The sequence below is a fragment of the Periophthalmus magnuspinnatus genome, chromosome 7 (genome assembly GCF_009829125.3).
Source record: "Periophthalmus magnuspinnatus isolate fPerMag1 chromosome 7, fPerMag1.2.pri, whole genome shotgun sequence".
Taxonomy (NCBI): Eukaryota; Metazoa; Chordata; class Actinopteri; order Gobiiformes; family Gobiidae; genus Periophthalmus; species Periophthalmus magnuspinnatus.
Window position 1 is genome coordinate 17,532,015 of NC_047132.1, and position 27,944 is coordinate 17,559,958.

At 39.2% G+C, this 27,944-nt stretch overlaps 1 protein-coding gene and 1 non-coding gene across 2 annotated transcripts; one reads left to right on the top strand and one right to left on the bottom strand.

Annotated features, from left to right (window-relative positions):
• Positions 1-27,810, top strand: grm6a (glutamate receptor, metabotropic 6a). The gene is made up of 14 exons (XM_033968843.2): positions 1-417; positions 4,774-4,990; positions 5,207-5,342; positions 5,645-5,799; positions 6,069-6,209; positions 7,826-8,026; positions 12,251-12,390; positions 12,690-12,812; positions 14,193-14,457; positions 17,031-17,266; positions 18,147-18,308; positions 20,279-20,428; positions 26,705-26,845; positions 27,721-27,810. The coding sequence occupies exons 1-14, from the start codon at positions 133-135 to the stop codon at positions 27,808-27,810; spliced, it is 2,442 nt and encodes an 813-aa protein (XP_033824734.2). The 5' UTR covers positions 1-132.
• Positions 2,537-2,609, bottom strand: trnar-ccu (transfer RNA arginine (anticodon CCU)). The gene has a single exon. It is a non-coding gene; the product is annotated as a tRNA-Arg (tRNA).
• Positions 27,811-27,944: the final 134 nt, after the last annotated feature.

Consider the following 27,944-nt stretch of genomic DNA (forward strand, 5'->3'; position numbering starts at 1 on the left):
CACCAGCATTTCCACCCGCACTCCATCAAATTGCCCGGCGACATCACCCTGGGCGGCCTGTTCCCAATCCACGCCCGGGGGCCCCACGGTTTGCCCTGCGGAGAGCTAAAGAAGGAGAAGGGCATTCATAGGATGGAGGCCATGCTGTACGCCTTAGACCAGATAAACCAGGACCCAGACCTGCTGCCGAATGTGACTCTGGGGGCGAGGATCCTAGACACCTGCTCCAGAGACACGCATGCTCTGGAGCAGTCGCTGACCTTTGTACAGGCCCTGATTCAGAAGGACACGTCAGACATTCGTTGTTCAAACGGGGAACCTCCTCTGATCAGAAAACCAGAGAGAGTGGTGGCTGTGATAGGAGCCTCTGCCAGCTCAGTGTCCATCATGGTGGCCAATATCCTCAGACTCTTTGAGGTGAGTTTTATGTCACTTTGTACCAGCTCCAGTCACACAATCGGTCAGTGTGCGCTAAGACAGTAAACTGTGGAGTGATACCATGGGTGAGATCAAACCTCATCTGGAGCAAGACTTTAATTAAAAAACTAGCACTTAAAACCTAAAAGTAACCCACAACTTTGAAGCAGCTGCACATGCTGCAGCTGCAGAAACATGTTGAAATATCAATTAATCAATTAATCTCACGTTGTCCAAGTCAAACAGGCTTACGGATTTCAATCATGCCCAAAGTTTTCTGCATAAACGCATATTACACATTTACAACCATCAAATTATTGTTCTATACGTTGTGCTTCAGTGGCGCAGCCGCTCAGTGTGCAGTTTCTACAAGACAGTAACCTGCAGAGTGATGCCATGTTTGAGAGTTTGAGCCTCTCTTGAGCAAGCAGTGAAACGCTATATGTTTTTTCTGCGCTACCTTCAAACAAAGATCTCAGCAGGGTCCACACTCACATCTCTGTGAACATGTCCCAGCATTGTAAGAACGTGCAAATGATTTACCTTACTTACTGAATTCACAAAGAGCCCCCTGATTGTTTTTACTTGCCGTCATTGTAGAGAGGTTGTTTAATTCTGCACCCAAGAAATCCTTTTGTCCCTTCTTTAATGTCATTCAGGTATCTCCTGTGACTTCAAGTGGTCAGCACATGGTACTTATAAGACAGTAACCTGCAGAGAGATGCTGAGGTTGTGAATTCAAGCCTCTCCTGGAGCAAATATTGAATTAAACAACTACGATGTTAAATCAAAACTTGCGAACATCCATACTGTATCATCAAAATCAACCATTTCCCAATCTTTCTGCACAATCAAGTTCTACAAGTGTGCATCCATCTGATTATTAAATAGCAGTCAGTGTGTTCCAGTACTTATTAGACAGTAACCTGGAGAGTGATGCTGAGGTTGTGAGTTAGAGTCTCACCTGGAGGATATTTATATAAATCTGACATTATAGCTAAGAGCAACCTCATCCAAACACACAAGTTCATGTAGCTTTGAGTTGTCAATTGAACTATTTTGAAATATTAGTATCGCATCCGCCCAGTAATGTACTCCTTCTCGTCAGTTGCTGGGTCGTCTGTTACAGTGTGGTTTGGTGGTTTTACCCTGCTCCTGGTTAGCGTGTTGGCAGTGACGTGTTGCTAATGATTTTGATGAAGTCTTCTTGATGGAGGTTAATCTCTCTGGGTTAATGTAATTGTATTTTATGTGAGCTCTGACACAGATTGAGTCTTCTCAGTCAGCATAATCCTGTCTGTGCTGCTCCCAGTTCACACCTGAGCAGCTGTTTTCAGTTCAAACTAATACTTGACACATACTTTAAATTATATCATCAACATATCTTTAGATATATAGTGTGTTTGGCAGTCGCGAAAATGTTCCTGTATGCTGTTAACCCAGGCTGTGGGTGTGGGTATGTGCCAATCCTAGCTAAAACAGCTAAGATAAAACTTTATATACTATATGATATAATATGTATTTATGTTGGTTTATTTGAACATGGACAGATACAAAAAAAATCAAGTATTTGGATGTTTTTAAAACATGAAGTGGAGCTGTGCATTTAATCAAGTTTTAATCGAGATTGGGATTCAGTCATTGCAAATCATTAATATTATGCCTGGATCCTTTTAATTAAGAGGGCTACAGCCAATACTCTTGTTAGTAATAGCATAGGGGTTGGAAGAGATGTAGGAAGGAGGAGGCATATATGACTATTTTTGTTTTAAACGTCAGTCTTGTTTATGATCAGGAAATTAATATTGAAGGTGTTTTTTATTTGGATAAAAAAAAAAAAACAAAAAAAAACCTGTTGATCAATATGAGGAGCATTCCAGGAGCATTAACATTTAAGAGAAGTGAATGAATGTTTGTAGGGATCTAAAGTACAGACAGGCTTTAAATATTGTGTATTTAGTTTCCATTGAAATTATATTTTTGATCTGCTTGTACTATGTCTTGTTGCCTTTGTTGTATATTCAATTTTCTAACAGCCGTCTGGAATAATTGTGTTGTGTTCAACCTGCCTCAACAAATTCTGGTTCTCCAATTTATAATCAAGACAAAATTGATCTTTCACCCCAGATGGGACTCGAACCCACAATCCCTGGCTTAGGAGGCCAGTGCCTTATCCATTAGGCCACTGGGGCTCTGTTCACATGGGACAGTGCGACCTGTAGTGATGTCAGAGCTCACAAAGCCCTATTGTATTGGTGTGGAGAGTTGAATGGAACAAAGGACAGCCCAGCAGTCAGCAGAGTGGAGCAGGGAGCAGTGAAGGCACGTTTCTATCTGTCGGCATCGCATCAGCTGCAGTATTTGATTGATAGAAAAGGGACATATTATGTAAACCCACTAATATGAGCTTGTTATGTCAGTGTTTGCTCATCATTATCTTACTCAAAGTTGTATTTTGCATATTTAGCAAATTTGAGTAGTCCTTTATTGTCTTTCATTTTAGCTTTCAGTTTTGACACCCCCAAAATAGCAGATTGGGATTTATTTTACGATTACATTGTTATTGTTTCACCCAACCCTAATGTAGATGTAAAAGAATGTTGAGGTTAGAAAGACTCAACGAATAAAAGAATATATTTATGGAAGTGGTGTAATAGTGTAATCAGGTGGATGCACAGAAGAGGGCTGGTTGGAGCGGGTCAGTGGGGCAGGGGTCACTTATGATCAGGGGTCAATCGATTGTAACCGTAGCTCCGCAGTGTGTTTCAGAAGACGTGATCTAATGTTGTACAGAGGTTAACAACAGGAAGTGAGTGATACTGAACCAGTGGATAGAGTTACAATCAGTTACTTAGACTGTTCACTCTATATGTATATTTAATTGTGTTAAAAGTGTTTTAGGTCAAATGTTATTTTAAAGAGACATATTACGCTTTTTGGTCAGCCTATTTAGTAACATACATCATTAACATAGACCATAATTTCTTTTAAACAAGCTTAGGTGACTAAATTTGATAGGGACTCCATATTGGCAGGGGTGAGTTTGCTTTTCGAGGGTTTTTTTCATCATTACTTGAAATTGTAGACAATGATTTATCTTAAAACTACTCGGATTAAACATGAGTGACCCTCACCTGGTATGTCTGTTATTTTAAAAAGTATAGATTGCATAGATTTCACCATAACTTTTCGCCTTTCGCTTGCAATATCTGGACATCTGGTTTACTTTTCACCTTCTTATGTCATCAAAAAGGATCTCTGAAAATGTTTGTGAAAAATGTACTTTATTATAAATCACATTGCCTATAATTTTGACTGATATTGAGAGTTTAAATGATCTGAAATTAGGCTTGTCACGATAATACATTTTGAAGTGCTATATGTTGCTGAAGAAAATATAGATGATAAACGATAATACTGAAACTAATTGATTATGCTAATACACTATTTACAAAATCATTAAAATACATGAGCTGCAATAAAATAAATATCTCAGTGAAAAGCTTTTATACTTTGTTTGTATCTCTAATGATTCATAGAAGTAATTTTTTCAGCCCTCTGCAACTCAAACCCTATTGTAGTACATAGAGATAACTAAAGATTCCCCACTAGCTAGTAGCTCAAAGAAAAAGTACTCACAATAAATATTGCCCCCCCAAAAGTATTGTTTCATTTATCATGTTTTGAAAATAAGTCAATATAGTATATATAATATATATATACAGTAGCTCAGTTGGGCGACAGTAGACATTAACGTTAGGTGGGTGGTGCGATTCCAGCTCTCACAGATGAATGCTGTTGTTGTGTCCTTGGGCAAGACATCTCACCCCCAGTGTGTACACTAGTGGATGAATGGTTCCTCGATGTAAAGTGCCTTGAAGGTGGAAAAGTGCTTTATAAAAACGTGACCATTTACTATTATCATGACAGGTCTATGTGAAATTGATGAAATAGTGAAACCATTATGTGCTCTAATTAATGTGCAGATGTTGAAGCTTACGCAGCAGGATAAATCACTCATGTCAATATAATAAACACACTGTTAGTTTGAGAATGTATTTTCTACAATTTGTAATCAATTAACGTTAAGCAAATGATCAGCGTTTTGCAAAAAGCATTTGGGATCATTTCTCTTTAAACTACTCTCCCTCTGCCTGATTAATAGACTATAATACTAATCGACAGTTGAAACAGTGGTTGACTCATTCAAATAATTCCAGTATTGCTTTTACTGAAAATAACTGTGTTGATTTACTCAAAGCAAGATCCAGTCATTTTAAATTGTCAAAGATCAGCTTTTAGTGGAGAGGACAGAGGAAGGCAGAATTCAGACAGTGTATGTTTTCTCTCTATCAGATCCCCCAGGTGAGCTATGCCTCCACCGCCCCAGAGCTCAGCGACAATAACCGCTACGACTTCTTCTCGCGCGTGGTTCCTCCAGACTCATATCAGGCCCAGGCCATGTTGGACATCGTCAAGGCATTGGGCTGGAACTATGTCTCCACTCTGGCTTCTGAGGGCAACTATGGAGAGAGCGGGGTGGACGCCTTCATGCAGATCTCCAGAGAGGCAGGTAGGAAGTGGACCAGGAGGTTGTGGGTTAAGTTCCCAAGTCAATGGAATGTGCATGTCCTATGGCCCGTTTTTTCTATTTTGTTGTTTTTATGTGTTTCAGGTTGTATTTGTCTTTTAACCATTTGTAAATTGTCCCTGATTATCTAGAAAGGCACTGATTAATCAAATGAATTATTATGAATGATCTGTTGGTTCTGTCCGCCTGTATTTTCAGGAGGAGTGTGTATAGCCCAGTCTGTAAAGATCCCTCGTGAGCCCACAGCCGGAGAGTTTGACAAAATCATCAAACGCCTGATGGAGACCAGTAACGCCAGAGGAGTTATAATCTTCGCCAATGAGGATGACATCAAGTAAATATGAACACTAAATCTAGTTTTTGGGCTACTCGCGTTCATTGATTTGTTCAGTTGCTCAAAATCTGTAGTTCTAGTTTGATTAAATGGTCCAGCCCAAGTCTTTAAGGTATCAAATGAGAGTTTAACACTTCGATGAACTGTAAAACTAATACAAGAATCACCTACAGAAAAATACCCCATGGATACAGGAGCATTCTTTGCGATTAGCTAATTGCAACCATGGAGGTGTTCGTGTCTTATGTCTTTCTCTTTGTGAAATTAAGATAAGGCTCCATGTTGTCCTGTGTATGTTGCAGAAGAGTCTTGGAGGCGGCGAAACGGGCCAACCTCACGGGTCACTTCCTGTTTGTGGGCTCAGACAGTTGGGGGGCCAAGAGTTCTCCTGTGTCTGAGCTGGAGGATGTGGCTGAGGGCGCAGTCACCATCCTGCCAAAGAGAGCTTCTATAGACGGTAAAACTACACTCAAACACATGGAACCAGGTTTAATGATATATTATATAATACCTTGTTATTGAAGATATGTTTATTAGAATGCACCTGTAGTTGAATAAATGCAAGACAGACATTTTCATGTCATAAAGGCAAAGCAATAAACACATAGACAAATAGGTGACAAAGTTACAAAGTGCACCTTCATGATTAAATGAGGTCTCAATCAAGATGACCCTAGTTTAAAACAGAACTAACGACCTAAACTTAACCTTGTTTCTGTTCTGTAGGTTTTGATCAGTACTTTATGTCCCGCTCGCTGGAGAACAACCGCAGGAACATCTGGTTTAATGAGTTCTGGGAGGATGACTTCAGGTGCAAGCTCACCAGACCTGGAATCAAACTGGACCCGGACAAGAAGAAGTGCACTGGTAAACTTACAGTACAGCACACAGAAGATACTATATGTTAAAGATGCACTATGTAACTTTTCTGGTAGGTGTTCTGCTACCTGGTTGCCTCTATAGAGATGTTATTACTTTGCCAGGAATGTTTCACAGATGGAACTATAAATTATTCAATAAAAAATATGCATTCTTACTGTGAGCGGGTTCACCTCTCCACAAATCTGTCCCTTAACTTTACCTGGAGGCGCTGTAAATGAGTTCAATGCTATACTGTGAAACATTCAAGGCAAAGCAATAACACCTCCGTACAGACAACTAGTTGCCAGATGCTCCATGCTTTTCTATGTAATTATTGCACTGAAAAAACATTCTGAGTGGGCCTGCATCTCCACAAACCTTATTTACCCTGGAGGAGGTCTTCTTCCTGCTTGTTTCCATGGAAATGTTGCTCCTTTGATTATCATCTTCCACAGTATGGCATAAAACGTATCTATCTCTTTGGAATCATACAGGTGATGTGCCACCACCAGAAAGTTACATATTGTACCTTTAAGACCTGCAGTAAAATTAAACAGCTCTTTTTATTTAACTACCCTAGTCATCCGAGGGGTGACCATTGGGTCAATCGGATTTGCTGATGTCCAAGCAACATCATTCTAGATGTTGGTTCTGGGTCATCTTCTCCTTCAGCCCTTTCTTAATGTAATTATTTTGTGCCTTGGAAGGAAAAGCAGCTAGTGTATGATGGTCCTGTGATAACTTGTGTAATAATTCTGGGACCACATGTGTATGATGATGGCACAAGGACAACAACAGCACTTCGAGTTTGGGGCCTCAAGCATGTATGTGTGAAACCTATGACAATGTTATCTGCCCTATCCTGAGTCATTCAAATCTGAGACATTGTTGGTTTCAGATTCTATAGGATGTGTAATCAGGGGGGCAAGAGACACTTTTCCCTATATGTAGGCCTACAATTGTATTTTGCCAATTATTTTCCTAAAAATAAATAAAAAAATCTTAAAACTGATCATTTTTATTAGTGATTAGGTGATAAGCTAGAAACTATTCTGCATTTTAATAATATGAATTTCAGCTGGCCCTATCTGTACTAAATATTGTAGGCCTATAGAGTTGTAGCGCTTTGGTGTGAAGAAATATGCTGAAGTTGTTCTTGTGGCTTATTTTCTGAACACAAGGGCAACTGTAGACTGTAAGCCACCCAAGTACTATTCTGCTGGAAGCTCTGTTACTCAAGTTAGATTTAGTCTGATATTTAGTTTTACACAATCTGACTTTAAAGAGCTGACTTGGTTGGAACTACAACAGGTGAGAGGATTTTTGCACTTAAACACGCCTCTCACACATACAATTACAGTCACAAGCTAGTCAGCATTAGCCAACAGTTTTTCACTCAGTCCCTGTCCCCTTTTTGTTGAAAATCAAACACCTGGTCCAACATGACCATGATGAACGCTCATATTGATGACAGGCTCCTGAAAATGTGCTGTTTAAATCCATTTAAAAACTTTCTTTGTCAGTGTGCTAATGTGTACATTGTGCCCTGGCATGATGTCACTGCACATTATCAATGCCACATACCAAAAACCCTTCAGATCCCCCGGTGTCTTATCTTGCAGGAGAAGAGCGTATCGGCCGGGATTCTCTGTACGAGCAGGAGGGGAAGGTACAGTTTGTGATCGATGCTGTGTACGCCGTGGCTCACGCGCTGCACACCATGATCCAGGACCTGTGCCCAGGTGGGACAGGGGTGTGCCCAAACATGGACCCTGTGGAGGGGAGGGCTCTGCTCAGCTACATCCGGGCTGTCAGCTTCAATGGTGAGTAAAACTGTATTTTGTAGTGCAAGAATGAGAGACGTACCACTGGAAATGCTTGTGAGGGTCATTCAGTATCTTATAGTGATTAGGAGCAGTTGTGAAAAGTTTTGCAAAATCAACTTTTCAGAGCTTTTAAACATTTACCCTTTCAAAGTTGTATTTGGAGTGATTTGTTCTTGTTTGAGCGACTTTAATTATCACTTATTTTCAAGACATCATATTTTCGATCATTTTCCATTTTCACCAACACCGGCACCTGGCCACTGCTCTGTACTTACTTTGTTCTCCAGTTCTGTTCTCTTCTGTTCTCTTAGTTGGTGAAAAAAAATCTGTGTCTCGCTAGTGTGACCTGCAGCTATCCATCAGAGGAGCCGACAGCTACATGGCTCTTAGTAGTGATGACGTGGAATTCAGCGGATGTTTTAGATGAATATTGTGATTTAAAATGTGCAAATTATAACAGCATGATCCACAGGTGTCATAAATTAAAACTATTTAACAGATGAAAGCATAATCTTTAAAATCATTTTATTTTTAGCATGTATAAATAGCTCTATATACCACGAGCCCAATTACAGATTTCTTTATAGCCTGTTGTAGATTTATGCTTTTGGGAAAATTGTGACCCACTATGTAAATATCGATAATCTAATATGATTATTGTTTTTAAAGGGGCATTGTGTAATTTTTTGGAGCCTGGAATATTCCACAGTAATTTCTATAGAATCTTACATTAAATTGAAGGTGTTTTATCGCTGAAAAAATACCTTGAAATTATGCATTGCACTTGCCTTTCCATAGATATAACCTGCAACTAGCCTTAAGGCACCTCCTACTTGTCTACATGGAAATGGATAAGCGTAATGTCACATTGTGGAACATTCCAGGCAAAACAATTCCATTTTCAGTGTGACGAGCAGGTGGCAGGTCATCCACAAAATAAAAATGTGATAGTTACGGGTGACGTCATTCTCCCTTAGTCCACTTCTTTATACAGTCTATGGATGATCAACATTATGCCATTGAATTTAACTATCTCCATGGAGACAAGCGGGTGACACCATCAAGCTAAATTAGGCAAGCACACAAATATAACTGATGACAACTGGTAGATAGATATGTTTAATACACCATACTGTGGAACATTACAGGCAAAACAATAACATTTCCATGGAGATAAGTAGGTGGACAGAAAAGTTACACAATTCAATTCAATTCAATTCAATTCATTTATTTTTGTAACGCCCAAAATCACAACAACAGTTGTCTCGAAGGGCGTTCATGTTTTGGTTTTGGACCTTTATCTAGAAAACACCCCTGTCTTTTAGTTTGGGCACACTATAAGTTCACCACAGTTTCCACATTCCTTTGCACCACACACGTTTGAATCCTCATGACTTGGCACTGCTGGTTTTCACCGCACCTTGTCCTGTCAGAGACCTCTGTATTTTTAATCTGAGCAGAGTGAGGAATCATTGTGTGTAAATATTTCAGCAGCTCACTAAAAAGCCATTTCACTGTTTAACCTTTCTCACCCCCATTAGATCCACTACACTGACCTCAGATTAACTGCAGCCGTATTGTCTGTGTGAAAATGATAGAAGAAATAGAGGGATCTTTACATAATAATATGCTTCTATAGTCAAGTAATTTAACTATTCACTTGTCTTAACACAAGTAGACACAATTGGTAAATTTTAGGTCTGAACGTTATGTTAATGTTGAGAGGTTGATAAAACTGGACACAGATCTTATGGCTGGTTAGACAGATTCAGCAGAATAGTTACTGGCTGTGTAATAATTGAATTAAAATTGAATCATTTTACATTGTCAATGATCAGCTTGATGTTTTGTTTTTGTTTTTGTTTTTTATCTATATAGCCCCATCCTCTGTCTATACATTTCCCCCCATATTATCCAGTTGTCTTTTGGGCTTTCTTTTGATTTTTCTTAAAGAGGGAATGCTATGCAAATATAGTACCATGTTATAAAGTTGTTGCCTCATCAGGAACATTCCTTTTTAAGTAATCTAGCGATATCTCCCAGGCCCTATTTAAACCCTCCTTACAGTTTGCAGTGGGATTTTGTTCAATGCTCAGTCCACAGCCTGTGTCAACCGTGTAAAACAGTACCCTACAACTTCACAACTTCACAAACCAAAATCCTTCTCTCTTTATTTCAGCATTTAATTAATAGAAATAATTTTGGTAATTGACCTAAAACAGGAAATATTTTGCCTACTTTCATGTCAGACACTGAAAAGCATGTGTCTTTTTATATAGTGTATGTAAACTTCTGGTTTCAATTGTAAGACTAAAATAAAACCATATTATTTTCATTATGGATTCACTGACTTGGCCTGGAGAATGACCTCTTCCCTGTCGTCTTCACTTTGACTAGCAAGAAAAAGCTTAGATCTTCTCCCTCCTCTTACCTATCCCCTCTTCTCTCCTCTCCCCCTCTACCCTCTCCACCTTGATTCTGATTGGTTGTGAAGTCTGTTCCTTTCCGTTATAAGTTAATGCACTTTACATGTTCACTGTGCGGTGCGTTTGGTGAATTATTCACACACACACATCTGGCCCTGACACTTGAATCTTTGCAGTTAGCATCAGAGAGAAGCTAACTGTTTTAAACTGTTTGTGCTGTGTGCCCATATCCAAGCTAATGCTAAATATGAGAGTGATGCAGTTCTGGTTATGGAAAGTACCAGTTCTCTACCAATCCTACCTGCATCTACCAGTTTTCTAGAGGCATTCATAAATTAAATACAAAATGATATAAATAATTTTACCAAATATGTACACAGAAATTGTATTTTTATATTACAAGAAACTTTCTACTATAACTCTCGCTATGCAGAAAATCCTAGAAATTTTCTTGCATTTAACTGAAAAGACTGATGCTGTTGCTGGAGTATGGGCTACACACACCTCATCCATCATGTCTGTAAAAGGCATAGGTGATTATTTTTATACTATAACTACTGCGATGCAGGTATTATTAAGAATAGTTAAAATACAATTTTATTGGACAATTAAAACAGACCTACAGATCTATAGTTTTGACTAAGATGTGGGAGAAGGTCTAAGAGGGTAGGTGTGACTGCTGAGTCTTGGAAAGTTAAAGAGAGGGTATTATGCATATGCATATTCAAGTAAAAAGAGGTAAATTGAGGAAAAAACTAAACAAAAACATGCATTCAGAAAAAAATCCACATTAAATACATCATTTGAATAAGCCCATTAGTTAAACACAGCAATGAGGCAGACCGCTATTAATAATACTGTATATTGCTAATAATCATGAGGCAGGTTGCCAAACCTCCTCCTTCCAACATAACATCAGAGGACAGGAAAGCTCTCACTGCTCTAGAAAAGGACCACAGCATCAACATTTTGCCAGCTGACAAAGTGAGACGCACGATGATCCTGAACTCAGCTGATTACAGGGCTGAGGTGAACAGCCTCCTCAGTGACACTGCCACCTATGAACTGCTGAAACAAGACCCTACTAGTCGGTACAAGAAGAAGATCATAGACTGCTTACAGAAGCTGGAGAAGGAAGAAGTCATTGATAGACAGCTGTATTACAGGTTCTATCCTGGTGACTCCATTGCTTGCATCTATGGCCTCCCGAAAATGCACAAAGGAGTACCCCTCAGACCCACTGCATGTAGCACAGACTCTGAAGCTGTTACAAAAGTGCGTGGTGTTAGTCCTGATGCTGTCTGCTCATGTGTGTCTCAGACTGCATCTGCAGTGCTTGTGTTTAAGCAGTGTTCCTCTACCTTGACTCTGGTACTGAAGGTGGGACTGTAGTGTACAAACAGTGTTCTTTTCCACTGCTGTCCAGGTGTTGCAGGACACGATGGAGGGCTATAGACACTAATCTTCCACTGACCTGTTGGGGGATAGGTGAACTGCAGCAGGTGTTGGTGTATGGAAGATTGTGGTTTATGGGTGTGAGCAACACCAATTCTGTTGTGATAGCACTCTGTAGAGGGAGTGATTTAGCATGGAGAGCAAAGAGAGTGGGGACTCAGAAGGTTAAAAAAGAAACCTTGAACTTTATTTGAATTATGTTAATATCTTGTTTTTGGGAATATAGCATTTTCAAAACAACAATAAAAGGTAACATGGTGATCTAAATAAGCTATGTGCTAGTAATTAATACTTCATAGAAGTGTAATACCTCTCCTTTAAGTCTCTTCTCTGTCCACAGGCAGTGCAGGGACTGGTGTGCTGTTCAATGAGAATGGAGACGCCCCTGGTCGCTACGACATTTTCCAATTTCAGATGACCAACCACACCCACCCAGGCTACAGGGTCATTGGGCAGTGGACCAACAACCTCAGACTAAACGTAAGAATATTACAAAGTATGATGTCAAATTACATGTCAAAGCATGTGCAGCCAGACCAAATCTCAACACACCTCGACAACAAGCAACAGATGGCTTTATTTCACAGTTAATTCAGGGCAGCATGACCAACAAGTTAAGTGACATATCATGCAAGAGCTATTTTTCCTGTTTCTAACATCCGCTTTGAGGACCAAATGTCAACGTGCTAGCCTATACAGGATATCCCCAAAACTGTTTCCATGGTGCAGTGGTCTTAATGTTATGGCTAATCTAATGCTTTTTCTGTATTTCCTGACAGTTGGAGGACATGCAGTGGTCCGGAGGAGACCAGTCCCTGCCAGAGTCCATCTGTAGTTTCCCCTGTCAACCTGGAGAGAGGAAGAAGATGGTGAAAGGGGTGCCCTGCTGCTGGCACTGTGAGGTAACTATGCATAACCTACTATTTAAGGGTTTCAAAATGATGCAAAATAACGATCGTTGCCATAGCGATTAACTCTTCAAAATGATATGTTTTTTTTAATGTGAAAAAGCCCTCACATTGTTGCATATAACTGGAAGCTGAATTGCATGAATACATGTTGGTTACAAAATGCATAAATGCATTCTATCACTGGACACAATATTAGGTACAGAATCCACACTCCTTCTTAATAAAATGTTCAATTCTCCAGTTCACCTGTGCATACATTCCAGTGGAGACTTCCCACTGCAACACAGAGGGGACATGCACTCTCCACTTAAAGGCAGAAGGAATTCAACCAAGAGCCTCTTTACAGAAAAACAGAAGACAGGTTAACCACTCAACCACATTTACTATACTCTATACTAGACTATCTGTGACTCTTTGCTGTAGAATTGAGAGAATTGCAAAAGATATAAATAACTTTTGTAGTTGTAAGTAGTATAAAAGTATTAAAAGGACATTGCGAGTGACAGTAAGCCCATAGATCATATGAGACAAGAGCGGAAACAGAGTAACATTACACGTCTGAAATGTGTCTCAAAATGAACTAAGCCATTAAACTCATCAATATCTTTTATTGGCAGTACATTTCCAACATTTTAGTGATAAATGATATTTCTGAATGAAATCTAATGCTATACGAATACTTCATATGATTAGACTTGAGCAGTAGCTCAGTGGTTAGAGCGGTTAAACACTGGGGCAAAACTGATTTTACTTACCTGAAAACATTAACCTTGCTAATGCCAGATTGGTATTTATACTCTCTGAATTGAGTTCTAAACATTTATCAGTCTGGGACAGCTCTTGATGAAAGCGTTGGTAAAAGCAGAACTTTGAGATGAATAGGCCTACTTCAAGCTGAGAAATCAATTTTTGTAAATCTGGTTGAAAGAAAAGCACATCTGCATTATGCAGATGTGCATCCACAAATGCATAAAACACTCTCCACCCTCTGCACATTTTTCAAAAACAAAATTGTTTGTATTTCCACTGAAATAGGTTTAAGTATGTCTATCTGCGCCGACGTGTTTGTTTTGGTTCATTTGGTGCAACTTTGGCTTCCCAACCACATTGCTACACTTTGATTGGCCTGAAACACTGTTGGGTCGAGCCCAATCACAACAGCAGAATCCGGCTGGATTCTTTTGAGTTTGTGAACTCACAAATATCACGAGAATTTATCTTGCTGGCCCCTCTCTCTCCTTCTTTCTCCCACTCTCTCTCCTTCTCTCTCTGTCCTCCCCTATCTCTCTCCCTCTCTCTCTCTCCTTCTCTCTCTGTCCTCCCTTCTCTCTCTCTCTGTCCTTCTCTAACTCCCTCTCCGTCTCTTATCAGCTTTGTGATGGATACCAGTTCCAGTTGGATGAGTTCACCTGTGAGATGTGTCCCACACACATGCGCCCCCTTCCCAACCGCACAGCCTGCAGAGACACCCCCATCATAAAGCTGGAGTGGCACTCGCCCTGGGCCGTGGTGCCCGCCTCGTTGGCCCTGCTTGGCATCCTGGCAACCATCGCCGTGGTGATCACCTTCATCCGCTTCAATGACACGCCCATTGTCAGAGCGGCGGGGAGAGAGCTCAGCTACGTATTGCTCACCGGTCAGTCAAGGGTTACTGCTGTTTTAAGATTCTACACTGCCTGGTCCAAGAAATGCCACCTGGATTTAATTATGCTATTAGGTACAAACTAAGTAAAGCTCTGATTAGAAAATGACTGTAGGAGCAGCAATGGCATGTGGCAAAGTAAGAGACCAGCTGACTGGCCAAGTTACTGTTCAATTATGGGAGAGAAATATGAAATATTGATCAGTATTTCCTCATACCACTCAGTCAGTTTTTCTTACAGACTATATTATTATAAAATTAAAATATTTCCTGAACAGAAACTTAACGGACTTTAATCAGACCGATAAAACACAGAATAGTCAAATTTCTTCTCCAAACTCTGCTGCAAACCACATACTTTTACTGACAGAGGATTGGCTATAGACCTCTCCATTAAAAAGATAATGAGACACAGATAATGATACCACTTCCCACATTGAATTGTTATTAAAAAAATATATCAGTAGATGCCACTTTTGAAGTAATATAATTGCTGCAGGTGAGGCTAGAACTCATAACCTCAGCAACCACAACCTTTTTTGCAACTAAACTGTGCATATGGTGAAACATTATGGGAGAGTGGATCATAAAAAATACTTAAATACATGGATTTGCCTGCAGGTAGTCAGACCATTTTCTTTGGGAAAATGACAGTTGAACATGCTGATTCAATAGTAGAACCTTACCTATTTTCTTAGGTATATACTGTTATGCCTATGTTCTGTTTTATCAGTACCCCTCTTTGCAATACATGGAAAAAATCTTAATTTAGTGTACAGATTCCTTTTCAACAACTGGATTAGATGTCTGTCGCCATCTTTACTTTGTTAGCCCGACAAGAACTCAAAAGTCAGACTCCAACACAAGTTCCTTACAGGTAAAATGCCACTAAATTCCGCAAAATATAGCAATAGGTGCTGCAGAAAATATAGGCTTTATTGATCTGAAATGTCCTCACTATATCATGACTTTATTATCTCCCTTTTGTCCTATAGTCATAATGTAATGTTCAGTGTTCTCTTGTTCAGCAGCACATGCATAATGCTGAACTGGGAGGAATAATCACAGGAAAACCATCGAAGCTCCACACACGCAGACAGAGACAGATGCCCTGACCTTCTGCAGTGACCCTTTTATTACATTTCACATGTAAAACACATTCTGGTTCAGGCCTGGTTCAATATAGTACATGTTCTACAAGGAGGATACACATTAACATGCAACTATAACTCAGAATGTCATGAGTTTGTACTGTGGCAGAGTGGTTAGCCCTGCCTCTCAGTAAGAAGGTTGTGGGTTACACTCCCGATTTCTCTGAGTGGAGTGGTAGAAAGGTGTGATTTTTTAGCCGATACTGTTCTTGTCGCTGTGGCTGATAACCAATAAATGCCAATACTAATACTCAGATTTTAAAATCAATTGATGTCATACTCCCAGATGGGGGGCAAGAGTCATTTTTCCTATTGAAAAATGTAATTTGCCATGAAATATCTAAAAGGTAAATGTATAAATGTTGAATCTGATCATTTCTGTCAGTGACTAAGGCAAGGCAAGTTTATTTGTATAGCACAATTCGTACACAAGGTAATTCAAAGTGCTTTACAGAATAAGAAAGACATTAAAATCACACAAATCAAAACAGAAATAATCACCCAATCTGCAACTCTCTCACCCACTCGTTTGCACCCTTTAAAAACTCTCTCTCACACTCTTTAAACACTGCCTTGCTCAGTTTAAGAACTTTCCCATTACTTTACAAAAAAAACCCAAAAAACAAGAACTAACCAAGAACTCAATGTACTACAACAATAATCTTCCCTTTTACGCTATTTTCTGATCAATATTATAAGTCTTTTCCTAATCAAAAATATACCTGGAGTGGTGTTTTGTTTCATTACCACATTTAACACACAAATCCTGCAAATTTAGGCTGAGTTCCTCGCTCCACTGTGTTTTTAAACTCCATACACCTTCACTAGAATCAGCTAGATAAATACAGCCTTGATAATTTCTACTGAACTAACTTGAAATTTAGCACTTCATGACATCACAAGGTGGAGTATGTTAAGCTTTGGAGATGTAGACAGACTAATAATGTAGGATTATTCAAAATTAACTTGCAAAAATAATAATAAAATGTATTATTTGTGATATAAAATAATTTGGTAAGAATTTGGTATTATATGAGATACTAGTAGTTGTTATAAATATGTTTTTTATACATGCAGCTACATTTTGTTTTAGACGTGAGCTTTAGTAGTGTTGCTTGGGTTTAAATACTCGACCGTGATGATGTCATGCTCCCAGATGGGGGGCAAGATCTATTTTTCACTATTGCTTTTTGGATATTTTCTTTCAGCTAATAATTGGCATCTGTGACGAGGCCTTGAACTTGTTATACTTCAACAATGATCTGCACATTAGTTATAGTAACTGACCTCCGTCTCCATCAGTGTCACAGGATATAGAATGTTGTTATGGCATATGAGACAATAGACATGTCTTTAAAAAAAATGTTTTCCTGTCTATGTCACTGTTGTTATGATATTATTACTCTCTGATTGCAGGGATCTTTCTGATTTACCTGATCACGTTCTTGATGTTCGCTGAGCCCGGTGTGGTGGTGTGCGCGTTCCGACGGCTCTTCCTCGGGTTGGGAATGGCCATTACCTACTCTGCCATGTTGACCAAAACCAACCGCATCTACCGCATCTTCGAACAGGGCAAGAGATCCGTGACCCCACCCAAATTCATCAGCCCTACCTCCCAGCTGGTCATCACTTTCATACTCCTATCAGTGCAGGTGAGAGATGGATTTGCTGATCACTTATTTATTCATTTATTTTTTAAAGATCTGAGTTTTCCTACACTAGACAGTTTTGACTGCTCACTTGCAGTCTTATTCAAATTTGCCACAGGTTTTGGTGTTGTCTTCCTGCCGATAGAGGTAGGGCGCCATCTCCAGTCCAGTCCTTCCTCAGGACAGTATTCCAAATGTGTGAGAGTAAAAAGGCTCCCTGGTCCCGCTTTATAGTCCTGCTGGCACGATTCCCGAATTTCTATTGCCTCTTTTATCCAGCAATGGTGTTTGTTGTCCTCAGTGTTTATGATGTTGTATTTTCTTTTGCAATGATCAGAAATTAAGAACTTTGGTTTTTGGAATGTTTTATGTTTTGTTGATATAGCAATTTGTCTATCAATGACTGGACAAAATTTCCTGTGACAATAAATTGCAAGTAAACAGTCAAAATTGTCAGGTATGAAAAACAAACCCTGGTCTGACTCTGACCCACCAATCACTGCACACACAACACATTCATTTTGCTGGGTTTCACACATTGTATAGGCCAATAATATTTAAATGTGGGTATTTAAAATGGTTAAAATGCTGAGTTTTGTTGTAATACAGTGAGTTCTTAAGTCTGGTCACTAATAGGAATGATCAGGTTCAACATTTGTGCATTTACTTTTGGATATTTCATGTACAATATAATCAAATCAGCCTCTTGCCCCCATCTGGGATAATGACATTATCACAGTTTATAACCTGAAAACCACCAATAGACAAGGTGAGCCAGGAGTCTTTCCTTGAAAAAAACAATAGGTTCTTGCAAAAATTTGAAAATCCCTTCCATATTGTATTCTGTTATATTCTAATAAATCTACATGTTGTGCATATCCAGGTGGTGAGTGTGTTTGTGTGGTTCGCCGTGGTCCCTCCTCACACCATCATTGACTATGAAGAGCTCCGCCCCCCGAACCCTGACCTTGCCCGTGGCATCCTCAAGTGTGACATGTCTGACCTGTCAATCATCTGCTGCCTCAGCTACAGCATCGTTCTCATGGTAACAATTCTATCGTGTATTACAGTGTTTCAGACATTGGTACATGGACTCCTCGGAGTACACAAACATTTACAAGTGGGTACTTGGAATGATTTGTAGATTAAAAAGTTATTCAAAAGAAATTCATTGGTATTTGAATAAAAAAGTTATGTATTTTCCTGGTACTCTTACAGGTTTTTAAGGTTTTTAAGTGCTAGTTGTTTAATTGAGGACTTGCTCCAGGTGAGCCATAAACTCACAACCTCAGATTGTACTGCGGGCTGACTGACTGAGCCACTGGAGCTCGTAACTTCAGACCTAATGTTATTAAAAAGAAAGTATCAAATACAAGGCAATTGGTGCTGAAGAGATAAGTGACAGAACTGATGTCTGTGTAATCCCTCAGTCGTCCAGGTCTGATCCATAGCAAAAGACAAAGTTTTAATCTGTCAACTGGACAAATTGTTGTGAGAGTGAAGATGTTTCGCTGCTTATCAAAGCCGCTTCTTCAGTTCTGGATAGATTGCTGGTGGACACTGCCTTATATCTATCTGAAGGGAGGGGCTAACCACACTGAAACTATAAACAGCTATTGTCTCCATTTTCACTAATGGTTGAATGGAGTCGTTAAGGCTGAAACTGGAGACAATAGCTGTTTACAGTTTCCATGTAGTTAGCCCCTCTTAAACTTCGTCTTCTGCTATGACAGAACTGGTGAATATTTAGGTTGTAAAATAATCATAGGAGACTTGGAACACATGGAATTGGGACTTTTTCATTCCCTGATAATTCTATCCAAACATAGGCAGTGAGTTGTGGTAAGAACAATGGCAGCACTACTCAGAATCTTTTAAGACCACTCCCCACATTGAACTGTTATTAATAATATATCAATAGATGTAGTACTGAAATATCATTACTCCAGACAAGGCTCGAACTCACATCCTTGGCATCACTTGCTCCCTGTTTTACTCTTCAACCCTATGGGGCAAACATCCTTTTAAAGCAGGACTAAGTAACATTTTACCTTATTAAACGTCTTTGTATGCCCCTGTGATGGTTAAATATGTATTTTGGGGGTGTTTGAAGGGTCAGAGAGGCTCCACATGCTGTCTCTCAGCAGACAACCAGCCTTGCAATATGGCAGAAAGAATTGAAGAGAGTTCTGTTGGGAAAGTCTGGCTCTTTTTTTAAAATATTTGGCAACATTATATGTTTTTGTATGTGATTATACTTACCTTATCCTTACCTATACTTAATGTGATTATGCTTACCTTACGCCAGACTGGTCTGTGTAGCACTATGAATTAAGTTCTACACATTCATCAATCTGGAACAGCTCCTGCTGAAAGTGATCGGGAAAATGGGTATCGTCATGATGAATATTTTAATCTATTGGTCAAAGCATCTCAACACCGGAACAAGACAAAAAAATCTAACTTTTGGTCCATCCAGTTGAGAGAAAATCACAGACATCTTCCCTGTTCACAAATGCACAAAATGTTTACCTTCTGCATGTTTTTCACAAACAAAATAATCTGTATTTTCACTAAAAGAGGTTTAAGTCCCTCCGCGTGTCCTTCATGTTTGTTTTAGTTTGCTCGGACACTTTGCCTTTTCCTTCATCATACACCTCAGTGCTGTTCTGTGACTGGTCTGCCCGCTACTGGGAGAATTTGAACCTTACAGCGGGATTATAAAATGGATTCTTGTGAGTTTGTGAACTCACAAATATCACGAGAATCCATCTTTCTGTGCAAGCTTATGATTACACTGCATTATTCCAATAAAACATAAAAGAGAAGAAAAGAAAAAATTGCGTTTGAGTCTTGTCTCTCACAATCTATCCCTGAAAGTTTCAGTTATATAATATATATATAAATGCTATACCACAACTGCATGTCACTGCAGCAAACGGAAAAGAAACAGTTACATACATTACATGTTACTAGACTTTAGTGCAGTGGTTAACTTTGTCTCTTGTTTCATAGGTCACATGCACCGTCTACGCTGTGAAGAGCAGAGGAGTCCCAGAGACTTTCAATGAGGCCAAACCCATTGGCTTCACCATGTACACCACCTGCATCGTGTGGCTGGCCTTTGTGCCAATATTCTTTGGTACGGCTCAGTCCACAGAGAAGGTGAATAGTCTACAACTCTCTCTCTCATCCTCAACTAACTCCATGTCCTCTTTCACTGCATCCTTACATCTATTTGGTATTCCTCTAGGGGTCTGCATATACATTCACTATTCCTCTGTTCTTTGGTGATAATACAAAAGAGTCATTTGCTCGAGGTGAAGCTCACTCTTCATGTGACTGTCTTATAAGCACCGTGCACTGACTGACTGCCCCACTGAAGCTTGTTGCTGCTTTGATGATGAAATCACAAAGAATGTACCATTTTAGGACGAGTAAACACAGCATTGAACTCAAGCTCAGTGTAGTATAATAATACCGGTAAGAAGAGAAGTGGCTAGTAAAAGTTATTCACGGGACTTTGAAATTATGGCTGAGGGCAAGTACGTGTGTAGTTTATAGGTATGTCTTCACCTGCACAAGCTGGTGACATTAAATGAAAATCAACCATTTAAAATGCACATTCTCCAGGTAAAGCTCAAACTCACAACCTCAGCATCACTCGGTTACTGTCTTATGTACCACAGGCTGACTGACTGTGCAACTGGAGCTCACATTACTGTAACTTGTATAAATGTATTGCCTTCCTTTGTATAAAATATCTGAATAAATCAGTAGAGTAAAAGCAATTATGATATTATATGACAGCAAACTTAAGTTCAAAACTTGACATGCTGCAACTTTTTTTCAGCATGCATCAAAGTTTAACTCTATGACTGATCTGAATAACCACAGGAGGCCTAGTTTCTGGGCAGTGTCCATGGCCCATAAGATCATCAGCCTAACAAGCATGAATGTCCCTAGTTTTTCATTGTGACAGGCAATCTAAAGGAGGCGGTGCTGCCATTTATGTCAAAGATCACTTGTCTGTGGACCTCCTATTCTCCTGCTCAAAGCCTAAATGTTTTGAATATCTGTTTCTGTCTCTTAGCTATATAAATTATTGTGTTAAAAAACTGGCTATTGTTGGTATTTATTGTATGCCTTCAGCACCCAAAAATGCTCGTAATGAACTATTAATGATGCTTTCAAAACTGGAAAATTATGAGGTCATAATAATAGGGGATATAAATATTAATTAAAAATTACAAAGCCCTAATAATGGGCAATATAAATATTAACTGGCTGAGGAAAGAGTCCGAAACTTTGAAAGACCTATGCAATGTCCTGAATCTCACAGAACTAATCTATTCTATTCTATTCTGACTAGACTTGACCCTAGAAATTGAAATAAAGGCACACTCATTGATATAATCTTAACAAACAAACCCCATAATTATAAGGCAAATGGTGTTTTCAGCACTGGACTTTAGCAACCATTGTCCAACTGGGTTTACTCGAAATACAAAAGTGACAAAGACACATCTGTGTATAAAAATGAGAAGATTATGTAAACATTTCAATGAGCAGGCCTTCATCTCTGACCTGTATTACGGTGATATCGGCTAATAGCATTCCCAGTCCCTGATATGGCCTTGAATTTTTGTAATATAGGTTAAAAAGGGTGAACCTATCAAATACGGTACATTTAATGAAATTGCAGACGGACATGCACCTAAAGGAAAAATTTGAATGAAAAATTATAACAATCCTTGGTTCAACACAGAAATTGTATGTTTAATTACAAAAAGAACTGCTCCCTAGAAAACTGTACACACAACTAGATCAGATATGGATTGGGCTTTTTTTTTATTAAAAAAGAAATCTTTATCAACAGTTACAAAGACAAAAACTTGTTACTTCATGTCCGCACTCACAGAACGTCACAAAAAATATGGCAAAGGAGGAGGACAGTTACATCCCTCTCAGATCCTACGTTACCAACTGATATTTTATTGGATTCAGCGATTGTAAATTCTAAAGAGGAAATATGTGATGCTTTTAATAGACATTTTATCTTTGCATGTGATGTTTTGGATAATAATGGTGATCCTCCTGACCTAGATTATCTTGAATCTGAACCTCTGGCAGCACGTGGGCATGCCTTTGTTTAAAGTTAAAAATGTTATTAAATATTTTCTCTTTAAGACCTTTCACTTACATGGAGGTCTTATATGCTCTCAGCTCCATAGACCCAAAACAGTCCACAGGAGCTCATGACCTCAATCCAAAACTTCTATTTCTAGCTGCCCCATATTTAATTCAATCTTTTAATTTATCAATTCAAGTGGCATAGTACCAGAATTATGGAACATGGCACATGTTTTGTCTTTACATAAAGGTGGAACAGCTAAAAATGTAAATAATGTCCAACCAATATCTAAATTACCTTGTATTGCAAAAGTTCTAGAAAAGTTAGTTGCATATCAGTTTACAATTTATTTAAATAAATGTTTCAGGAAAAGGCATAGTACTGTCATTGTAACCACAAAGGTTTAAAATTTCACAGCTCTTGATGATAAACAAGATTGTTTAGTTAATGGATTTAACTAAAGTGTTGATTCAGTACATCATAAAATCATTTTGAAGCACCTGAAGCGTATACGATTTGACAATGCTACATGTAATTGGTTCCAAAATTATCTTTCAAAAAGGACCCAGGCAGCAGTAGCTGATGACTTCAAATTAAACTGTTAAACTTTAATAAAAAGAGTGCCGCAAGGCTCAATTTTGGGCCCGCTACTTTTTACTATATTTATTAATTTTATTGGTCTGATGTAGACCATCCTCAACAACAGCAGACACCTGCTGCACGAGACTGTGTCAGAGAAGCAGCCACAGTACCAGGCTTCTCTCGCTGCACTGTAGATCTGAGAGGATCAGTAGATCAGCCATTCCTGCTGCTATAAGACTGTATAACAGCTCTTGTTGATCGGGTGCACTTTATTATCTTTGTATTCTTTGTGATTTTATACCTGTGTGCAATTTGTGTTGTGTCTCTGTTTTGCTGCTGGACAGGTGAATTTCCCTGGCTGGGGATTAATAAAGTATTTATCTATCTATCTATCTATCTATCTATTTAAGAGAAAGAAAGAAAGATTCAAGATTTTATTGCCATTGTCATAGAAAACAACAAAATTATCTTTAGAGCATCAAACACTGCATAGTTTGATTTAAAGTGCAATACAAAAGGTGCAAGAGCTCAAAAACCCCATAAATAACCCCAGTGTAAACATTAGCACCGTAAAGACATTCAGTGCAGCACATTTGTAATAAACAGTAACAGTCATAGCAGTAGGATAAAGGGCATATCAGCAGTAAAGTGCATCACAGGAACATACAGTCAGATATGTGCAGTATGTTATGTCATTGTGCAACAATGCAAAGTCCACTTTAATGTTGGTGTGGATATTGGTGGATGTGGTTATTGTCCATGGAAGGGGGCAGAGAGGGGAGGTGGCACTGCTCAGCAGCCTGCCTCAGGATACATGCTGTTGGCCAGTCAGGTTGCTCTGGCCTTCTACCTCAGGACACGATGCTGTGCACTCTCCTCCGACAGAGAGTGGAGGAGATAATCCACAGTCTACAGTCCAAATGATTTCCCTACTGCTTTTACCACCCATTGAAGTGCCCTCTGCTGGTTGGCCTTTGTGCAGTTGGAGAACCATGCCAATAATCCATTCTTCAGAACACTACTGATGGCACAGTTGTAGACGTTCACCATCTGTGGTCTGGGGATGTTGCCACTCCTCAGTTTCCTCGGGTAGTATAGGCATTGTCAGGCCTTCCCCAGCTGGGGCAGTGTGAGTGCCCCAGGGCAGGTGATGAGTCCAAGCACTTTGGTGTTGTCTGTGAATTTGACAATGAGATTGGAGGAGGAAGAGGCAAAGCCTTATGTGTGCTCAGGAGTGGGGCAGAGTCAAAAGAGGCGAGGGGGTGCAGCACAGGCTTGGTGTCAAAGCTTGCATAAAGACGTTTTGGACCTCATCTAAGGTGGGACAGTCAGACAGAGGTAGTGATATCCTCATATAGTCCGTGATGGCCCTGATGGCGGGTTCAAACTTGACCTCAATACGTCTCTTGTGTTAAGGCCCAGTTTGACCCCGCATTGAAGTTTGGCAGCATTGATGCCTCTCCTCAGAGCAGAGCTGGCTGTGCTCTACGCCTCCTAATCTCCAGAACTAAAGGTACTATTCCTAGCTCCCTAGCTATAGTTATCTAAAGTTTCACACATTTCTTTAAATACATCCCAATCTGTGTGTTGGAAATAGTTCTGGTGCATAGGAATAGCGGCCTTCAGCCATGCTCCCACCACTTTTGATCTTGGGTGTATACAGTGGGTGTAGTAGAGGAGTGAGGTAGTCTGACAGACCCTGGTGGGGACCTGGGCTCTGTGTCTGCTACATTGGTAAACACCTGGTAGCACATTTCACATTTTTGGTGGAATTTGTGAAGAACCTTTTTTAAGTGTGTCAGTGTGATTGAAGTCCCCAGCTGCACAGATGTAAATGGAAGTAAATTCCCTTGGGAGATAAAATGATAAAACATTTTAGCAGCAAAACTGGTCTACACAGTTTATCCACTGACTTTAGCACACCAGGAGCTGTTAATACAGATGTATAATTCCCAGCGTTCTTACCAGAGTCTCAAGTGAGTGATCAGAGATCAAGTTGGCTCGGTCGGGCGTGTGTCCTGCTAGCTCTATAGCTGCATCCAGAATGGAACTGTCTCGCCAGGTCTCAGAGAAAATCATGCAGCAACATCGCATCCTCATTTTGTTCCTGTTCTCCTGGTTGTTGGTTAAAATCTCTGAGTGGTGTAAATGTCTCCTCCTCATTACAGAGGTCATTGAAAATGTTCACCTGAACTCACTGTCTGAGGTTATTCACAGCAGGTCAAGTTTATTGGGCCATAATTAAAAAGAGAAGACAAAATGGAGCATGCAGTAGCCACAAAAAGGCACTCATGCAATAATTATACCCTCAAAGTGGAGCGCTATGGGATTAACCAGATTATAAACCAAAATAATTATAATCACCCCTTCAACAAAACTGAGACATTTTGAAACCAAGACACTGCTTCAAAACCTGCACAGGATTTGGACTATAGTGAATAAAATGTATGGCTTTGAAAGAAGTCTGGCGAAAATCCAGGATGGCAAATAGAGATTGGAGAGGGAAACCTTCAAACAGGCTTTCTAAAATGGATTGATTTTTTTTTTTGTGTGAAATGCTTGAGATTCAATACGCAGAAGATGAAAGATGGTGTTAGCAAAAACAGGAAGAGCAGTGTTCCATCCAGGTGTTTATATTCTGCAAATTCAACAGGAATAAGAAGTAGATTAATTGTCTACAAAATAATATATGACTATGTTTTTTGACGACTTACAAAATGAGTATATCCTGTACTTTGTCTATAAGAAAACAAAAAAAATCTACAAAAAAATCCAAGTAAAGAAATAAGCAATGCTGTCTTTGAGACAAGTGCATGCCATGATATTTCTATTACAGTAATTACAAGAAGATGAAAGCGTACTCTTTTGGTATGTCTTCACCTGTATGAGCAGCTGACTTTTAACAGCCATCTGCTTTTCAATACTTTTACAAAGGTTTCTAGCTCCAGCTTTATCCAAGTAAGGGGCGTTAAAATATTCCTCCAGGTGAGGCTCGAACTCACAAACTTGGCATCACTTTGCAGGTTACTGACTTATAAATACCAATGCTGACTGATTGCACTGGAGCACTCACTTTTGCCATCCAATAATAATCACATGGATGTACATTTGTAACACTTGTTGGGGTAGGAAAATTGGGAAAATTGGTTGATTGAAATCCATAGGTCTTGGTGATTTTTATAGTATAGATGTTTTATAATGTGAGATCAATACCCTGAGCACAATTTCAACATACATTTTTGTAGCATTTCTCAAGTTGTGAATTGCTTTCAAGTTTTTTGAAGTTGCCATTGTTGAAGCTCGAGCTCACAACCTCAACAGCCCTCTGCAGGTTACTCTTATAAACATTGCGTGTGCACCAGTTGCACAGCTGGAGATTGTCGTTTACAGAGATACCCTGAAATCACAAAGGGTATAGCGCTGTCGGAATTGTAAAAAAGGTAATGAAATCCAGCCAAGTGCAGGACACAGGACTTGGAAATCATGAATGAAAGAAAATAGATGTGTAGTATATAGATATGTCTTCACCTGCACGACTTTAAATGGAGTACTTCATATGCACAATATTGAAATTTGAAATTGAAACTCAAATAAACACATGTTCGCTAATTTTGGTTGTGTTTAATGTTCTGAAAACCATGTGTCTCCACAAAGCTGTCATTCACCTGTCATTCACCTGTCATTCACCTGTCAGTCAGTAATGTTGTTGTATTTGTCTCCCCAAGCTGTTCATCCAAACCGCCACCCTGACCGTGTCCATGTCCCTGAGTGCCTCTGTGTCTCTGGGGATGCTCTACATGCCCAAAGTCTACGTCATCATCTTCCACCCAGAGCAGAATGTGCAGAAGAGGAAGAGGAGCTTCAAGGTACCATAGTTAACACATCTTGCATTTTTGTGTTTCCCAATGATAAAAGACCCTATAGAAATTAGCATAACATAAGTATACAATAATAAACATCTAAAATCAAGTCTTGAAAAAATATCCCACATCTTCATTTAAAAAATATACTTAAATACATTTAAATACAGACAGCCCCAACAGAACACTGTAATGTATTCAACATTTTCCATTCATAGACTAGTATATAGATAGCCCTATATTCCTTGAAAATTACTCCTTAAATAGTGAATATTTAGACTACAATTGTACAAGATAAGAATGAATACTATAAAAAATAATCTCTCCTTAGTTGTCAACTAAATCTTAGTGAAACAGTGACTAGTTGTATTTCATAAAAGCTGTGCGTGTAGTGATTTTTCTAATTCAAATTGTCTAATGTGTTTGTGTCTTAGTGATACACTGTTAAATGTTGGTGTTAACGGTTTTGTATTAGCCATGTATAGTCAGTGATTCCTTGCCACATGATTAATATATGATCGTCATTTACTTCAGCTCTTTCCTTGACAACATTTTAAATCCAATATTTCTTTTAGCATATACCTAGCCTTTGCCAAATTTGTTGAAAAGCTAGCAAGAATATCCAGCCTTCAAATACAAAATAATCTGATGAACGGTGCAGCGAGATTCTCGAGTCCTTTGCTGGATCTATCATCACTCAATAATAAATGTATAAATGTAGAATCTAAAAACTCTCATAGTGAATGAACATGAGAGTGCATGGTTCCTCTCGTCAAAGCACTCAACAATCATTTGCATTGTTCTGTAATATTTCAGAATTGTACTTTTCACATAATGATTTTGGACACTGATTGCTTTGTCTTATTTCACTGTGTCCTCAGGCTGTGGTCCAAGCGGCTCGGGTTTCTCAAAAAAACCCAGATGAAAAACATAACGGAGAGACAAAAATCGAGCCTGACAGGACACAGTAAAAGCACTTTAAACATCTATAACAACAGGTAAATGACAGCACAGGTTTGTAGGAGGAGGAGCAGGAACAGTTCTGCACGTATGATAACAGGACCAGGGGAAATTCATGAGTGTGTGTATGAAGACGATTTATAGA

Coding starts and splice junctions, on each gene's coding strand:
- grm6a (XM_033968843.2), top strand. CDS start 133: ATGGAGGCCATGCTGTACGCCTTAGACCAGATAAACCAGGACCCAGAC. Junction 5,800..6,068: donor AAAGAGAGCTTCTATAGACG/GTAAAACTACAC, acceptor TCTGTTCTGTAG/GTTTTGATCAGTACTTTATG. Junction 20,429..26,704: donor CGGCTCAGTCCACAGAGAAG/GTGAATAGTCTA, acceptor TGTCTCCCCAAG/CTGTTCATCCAAACCGCCAC.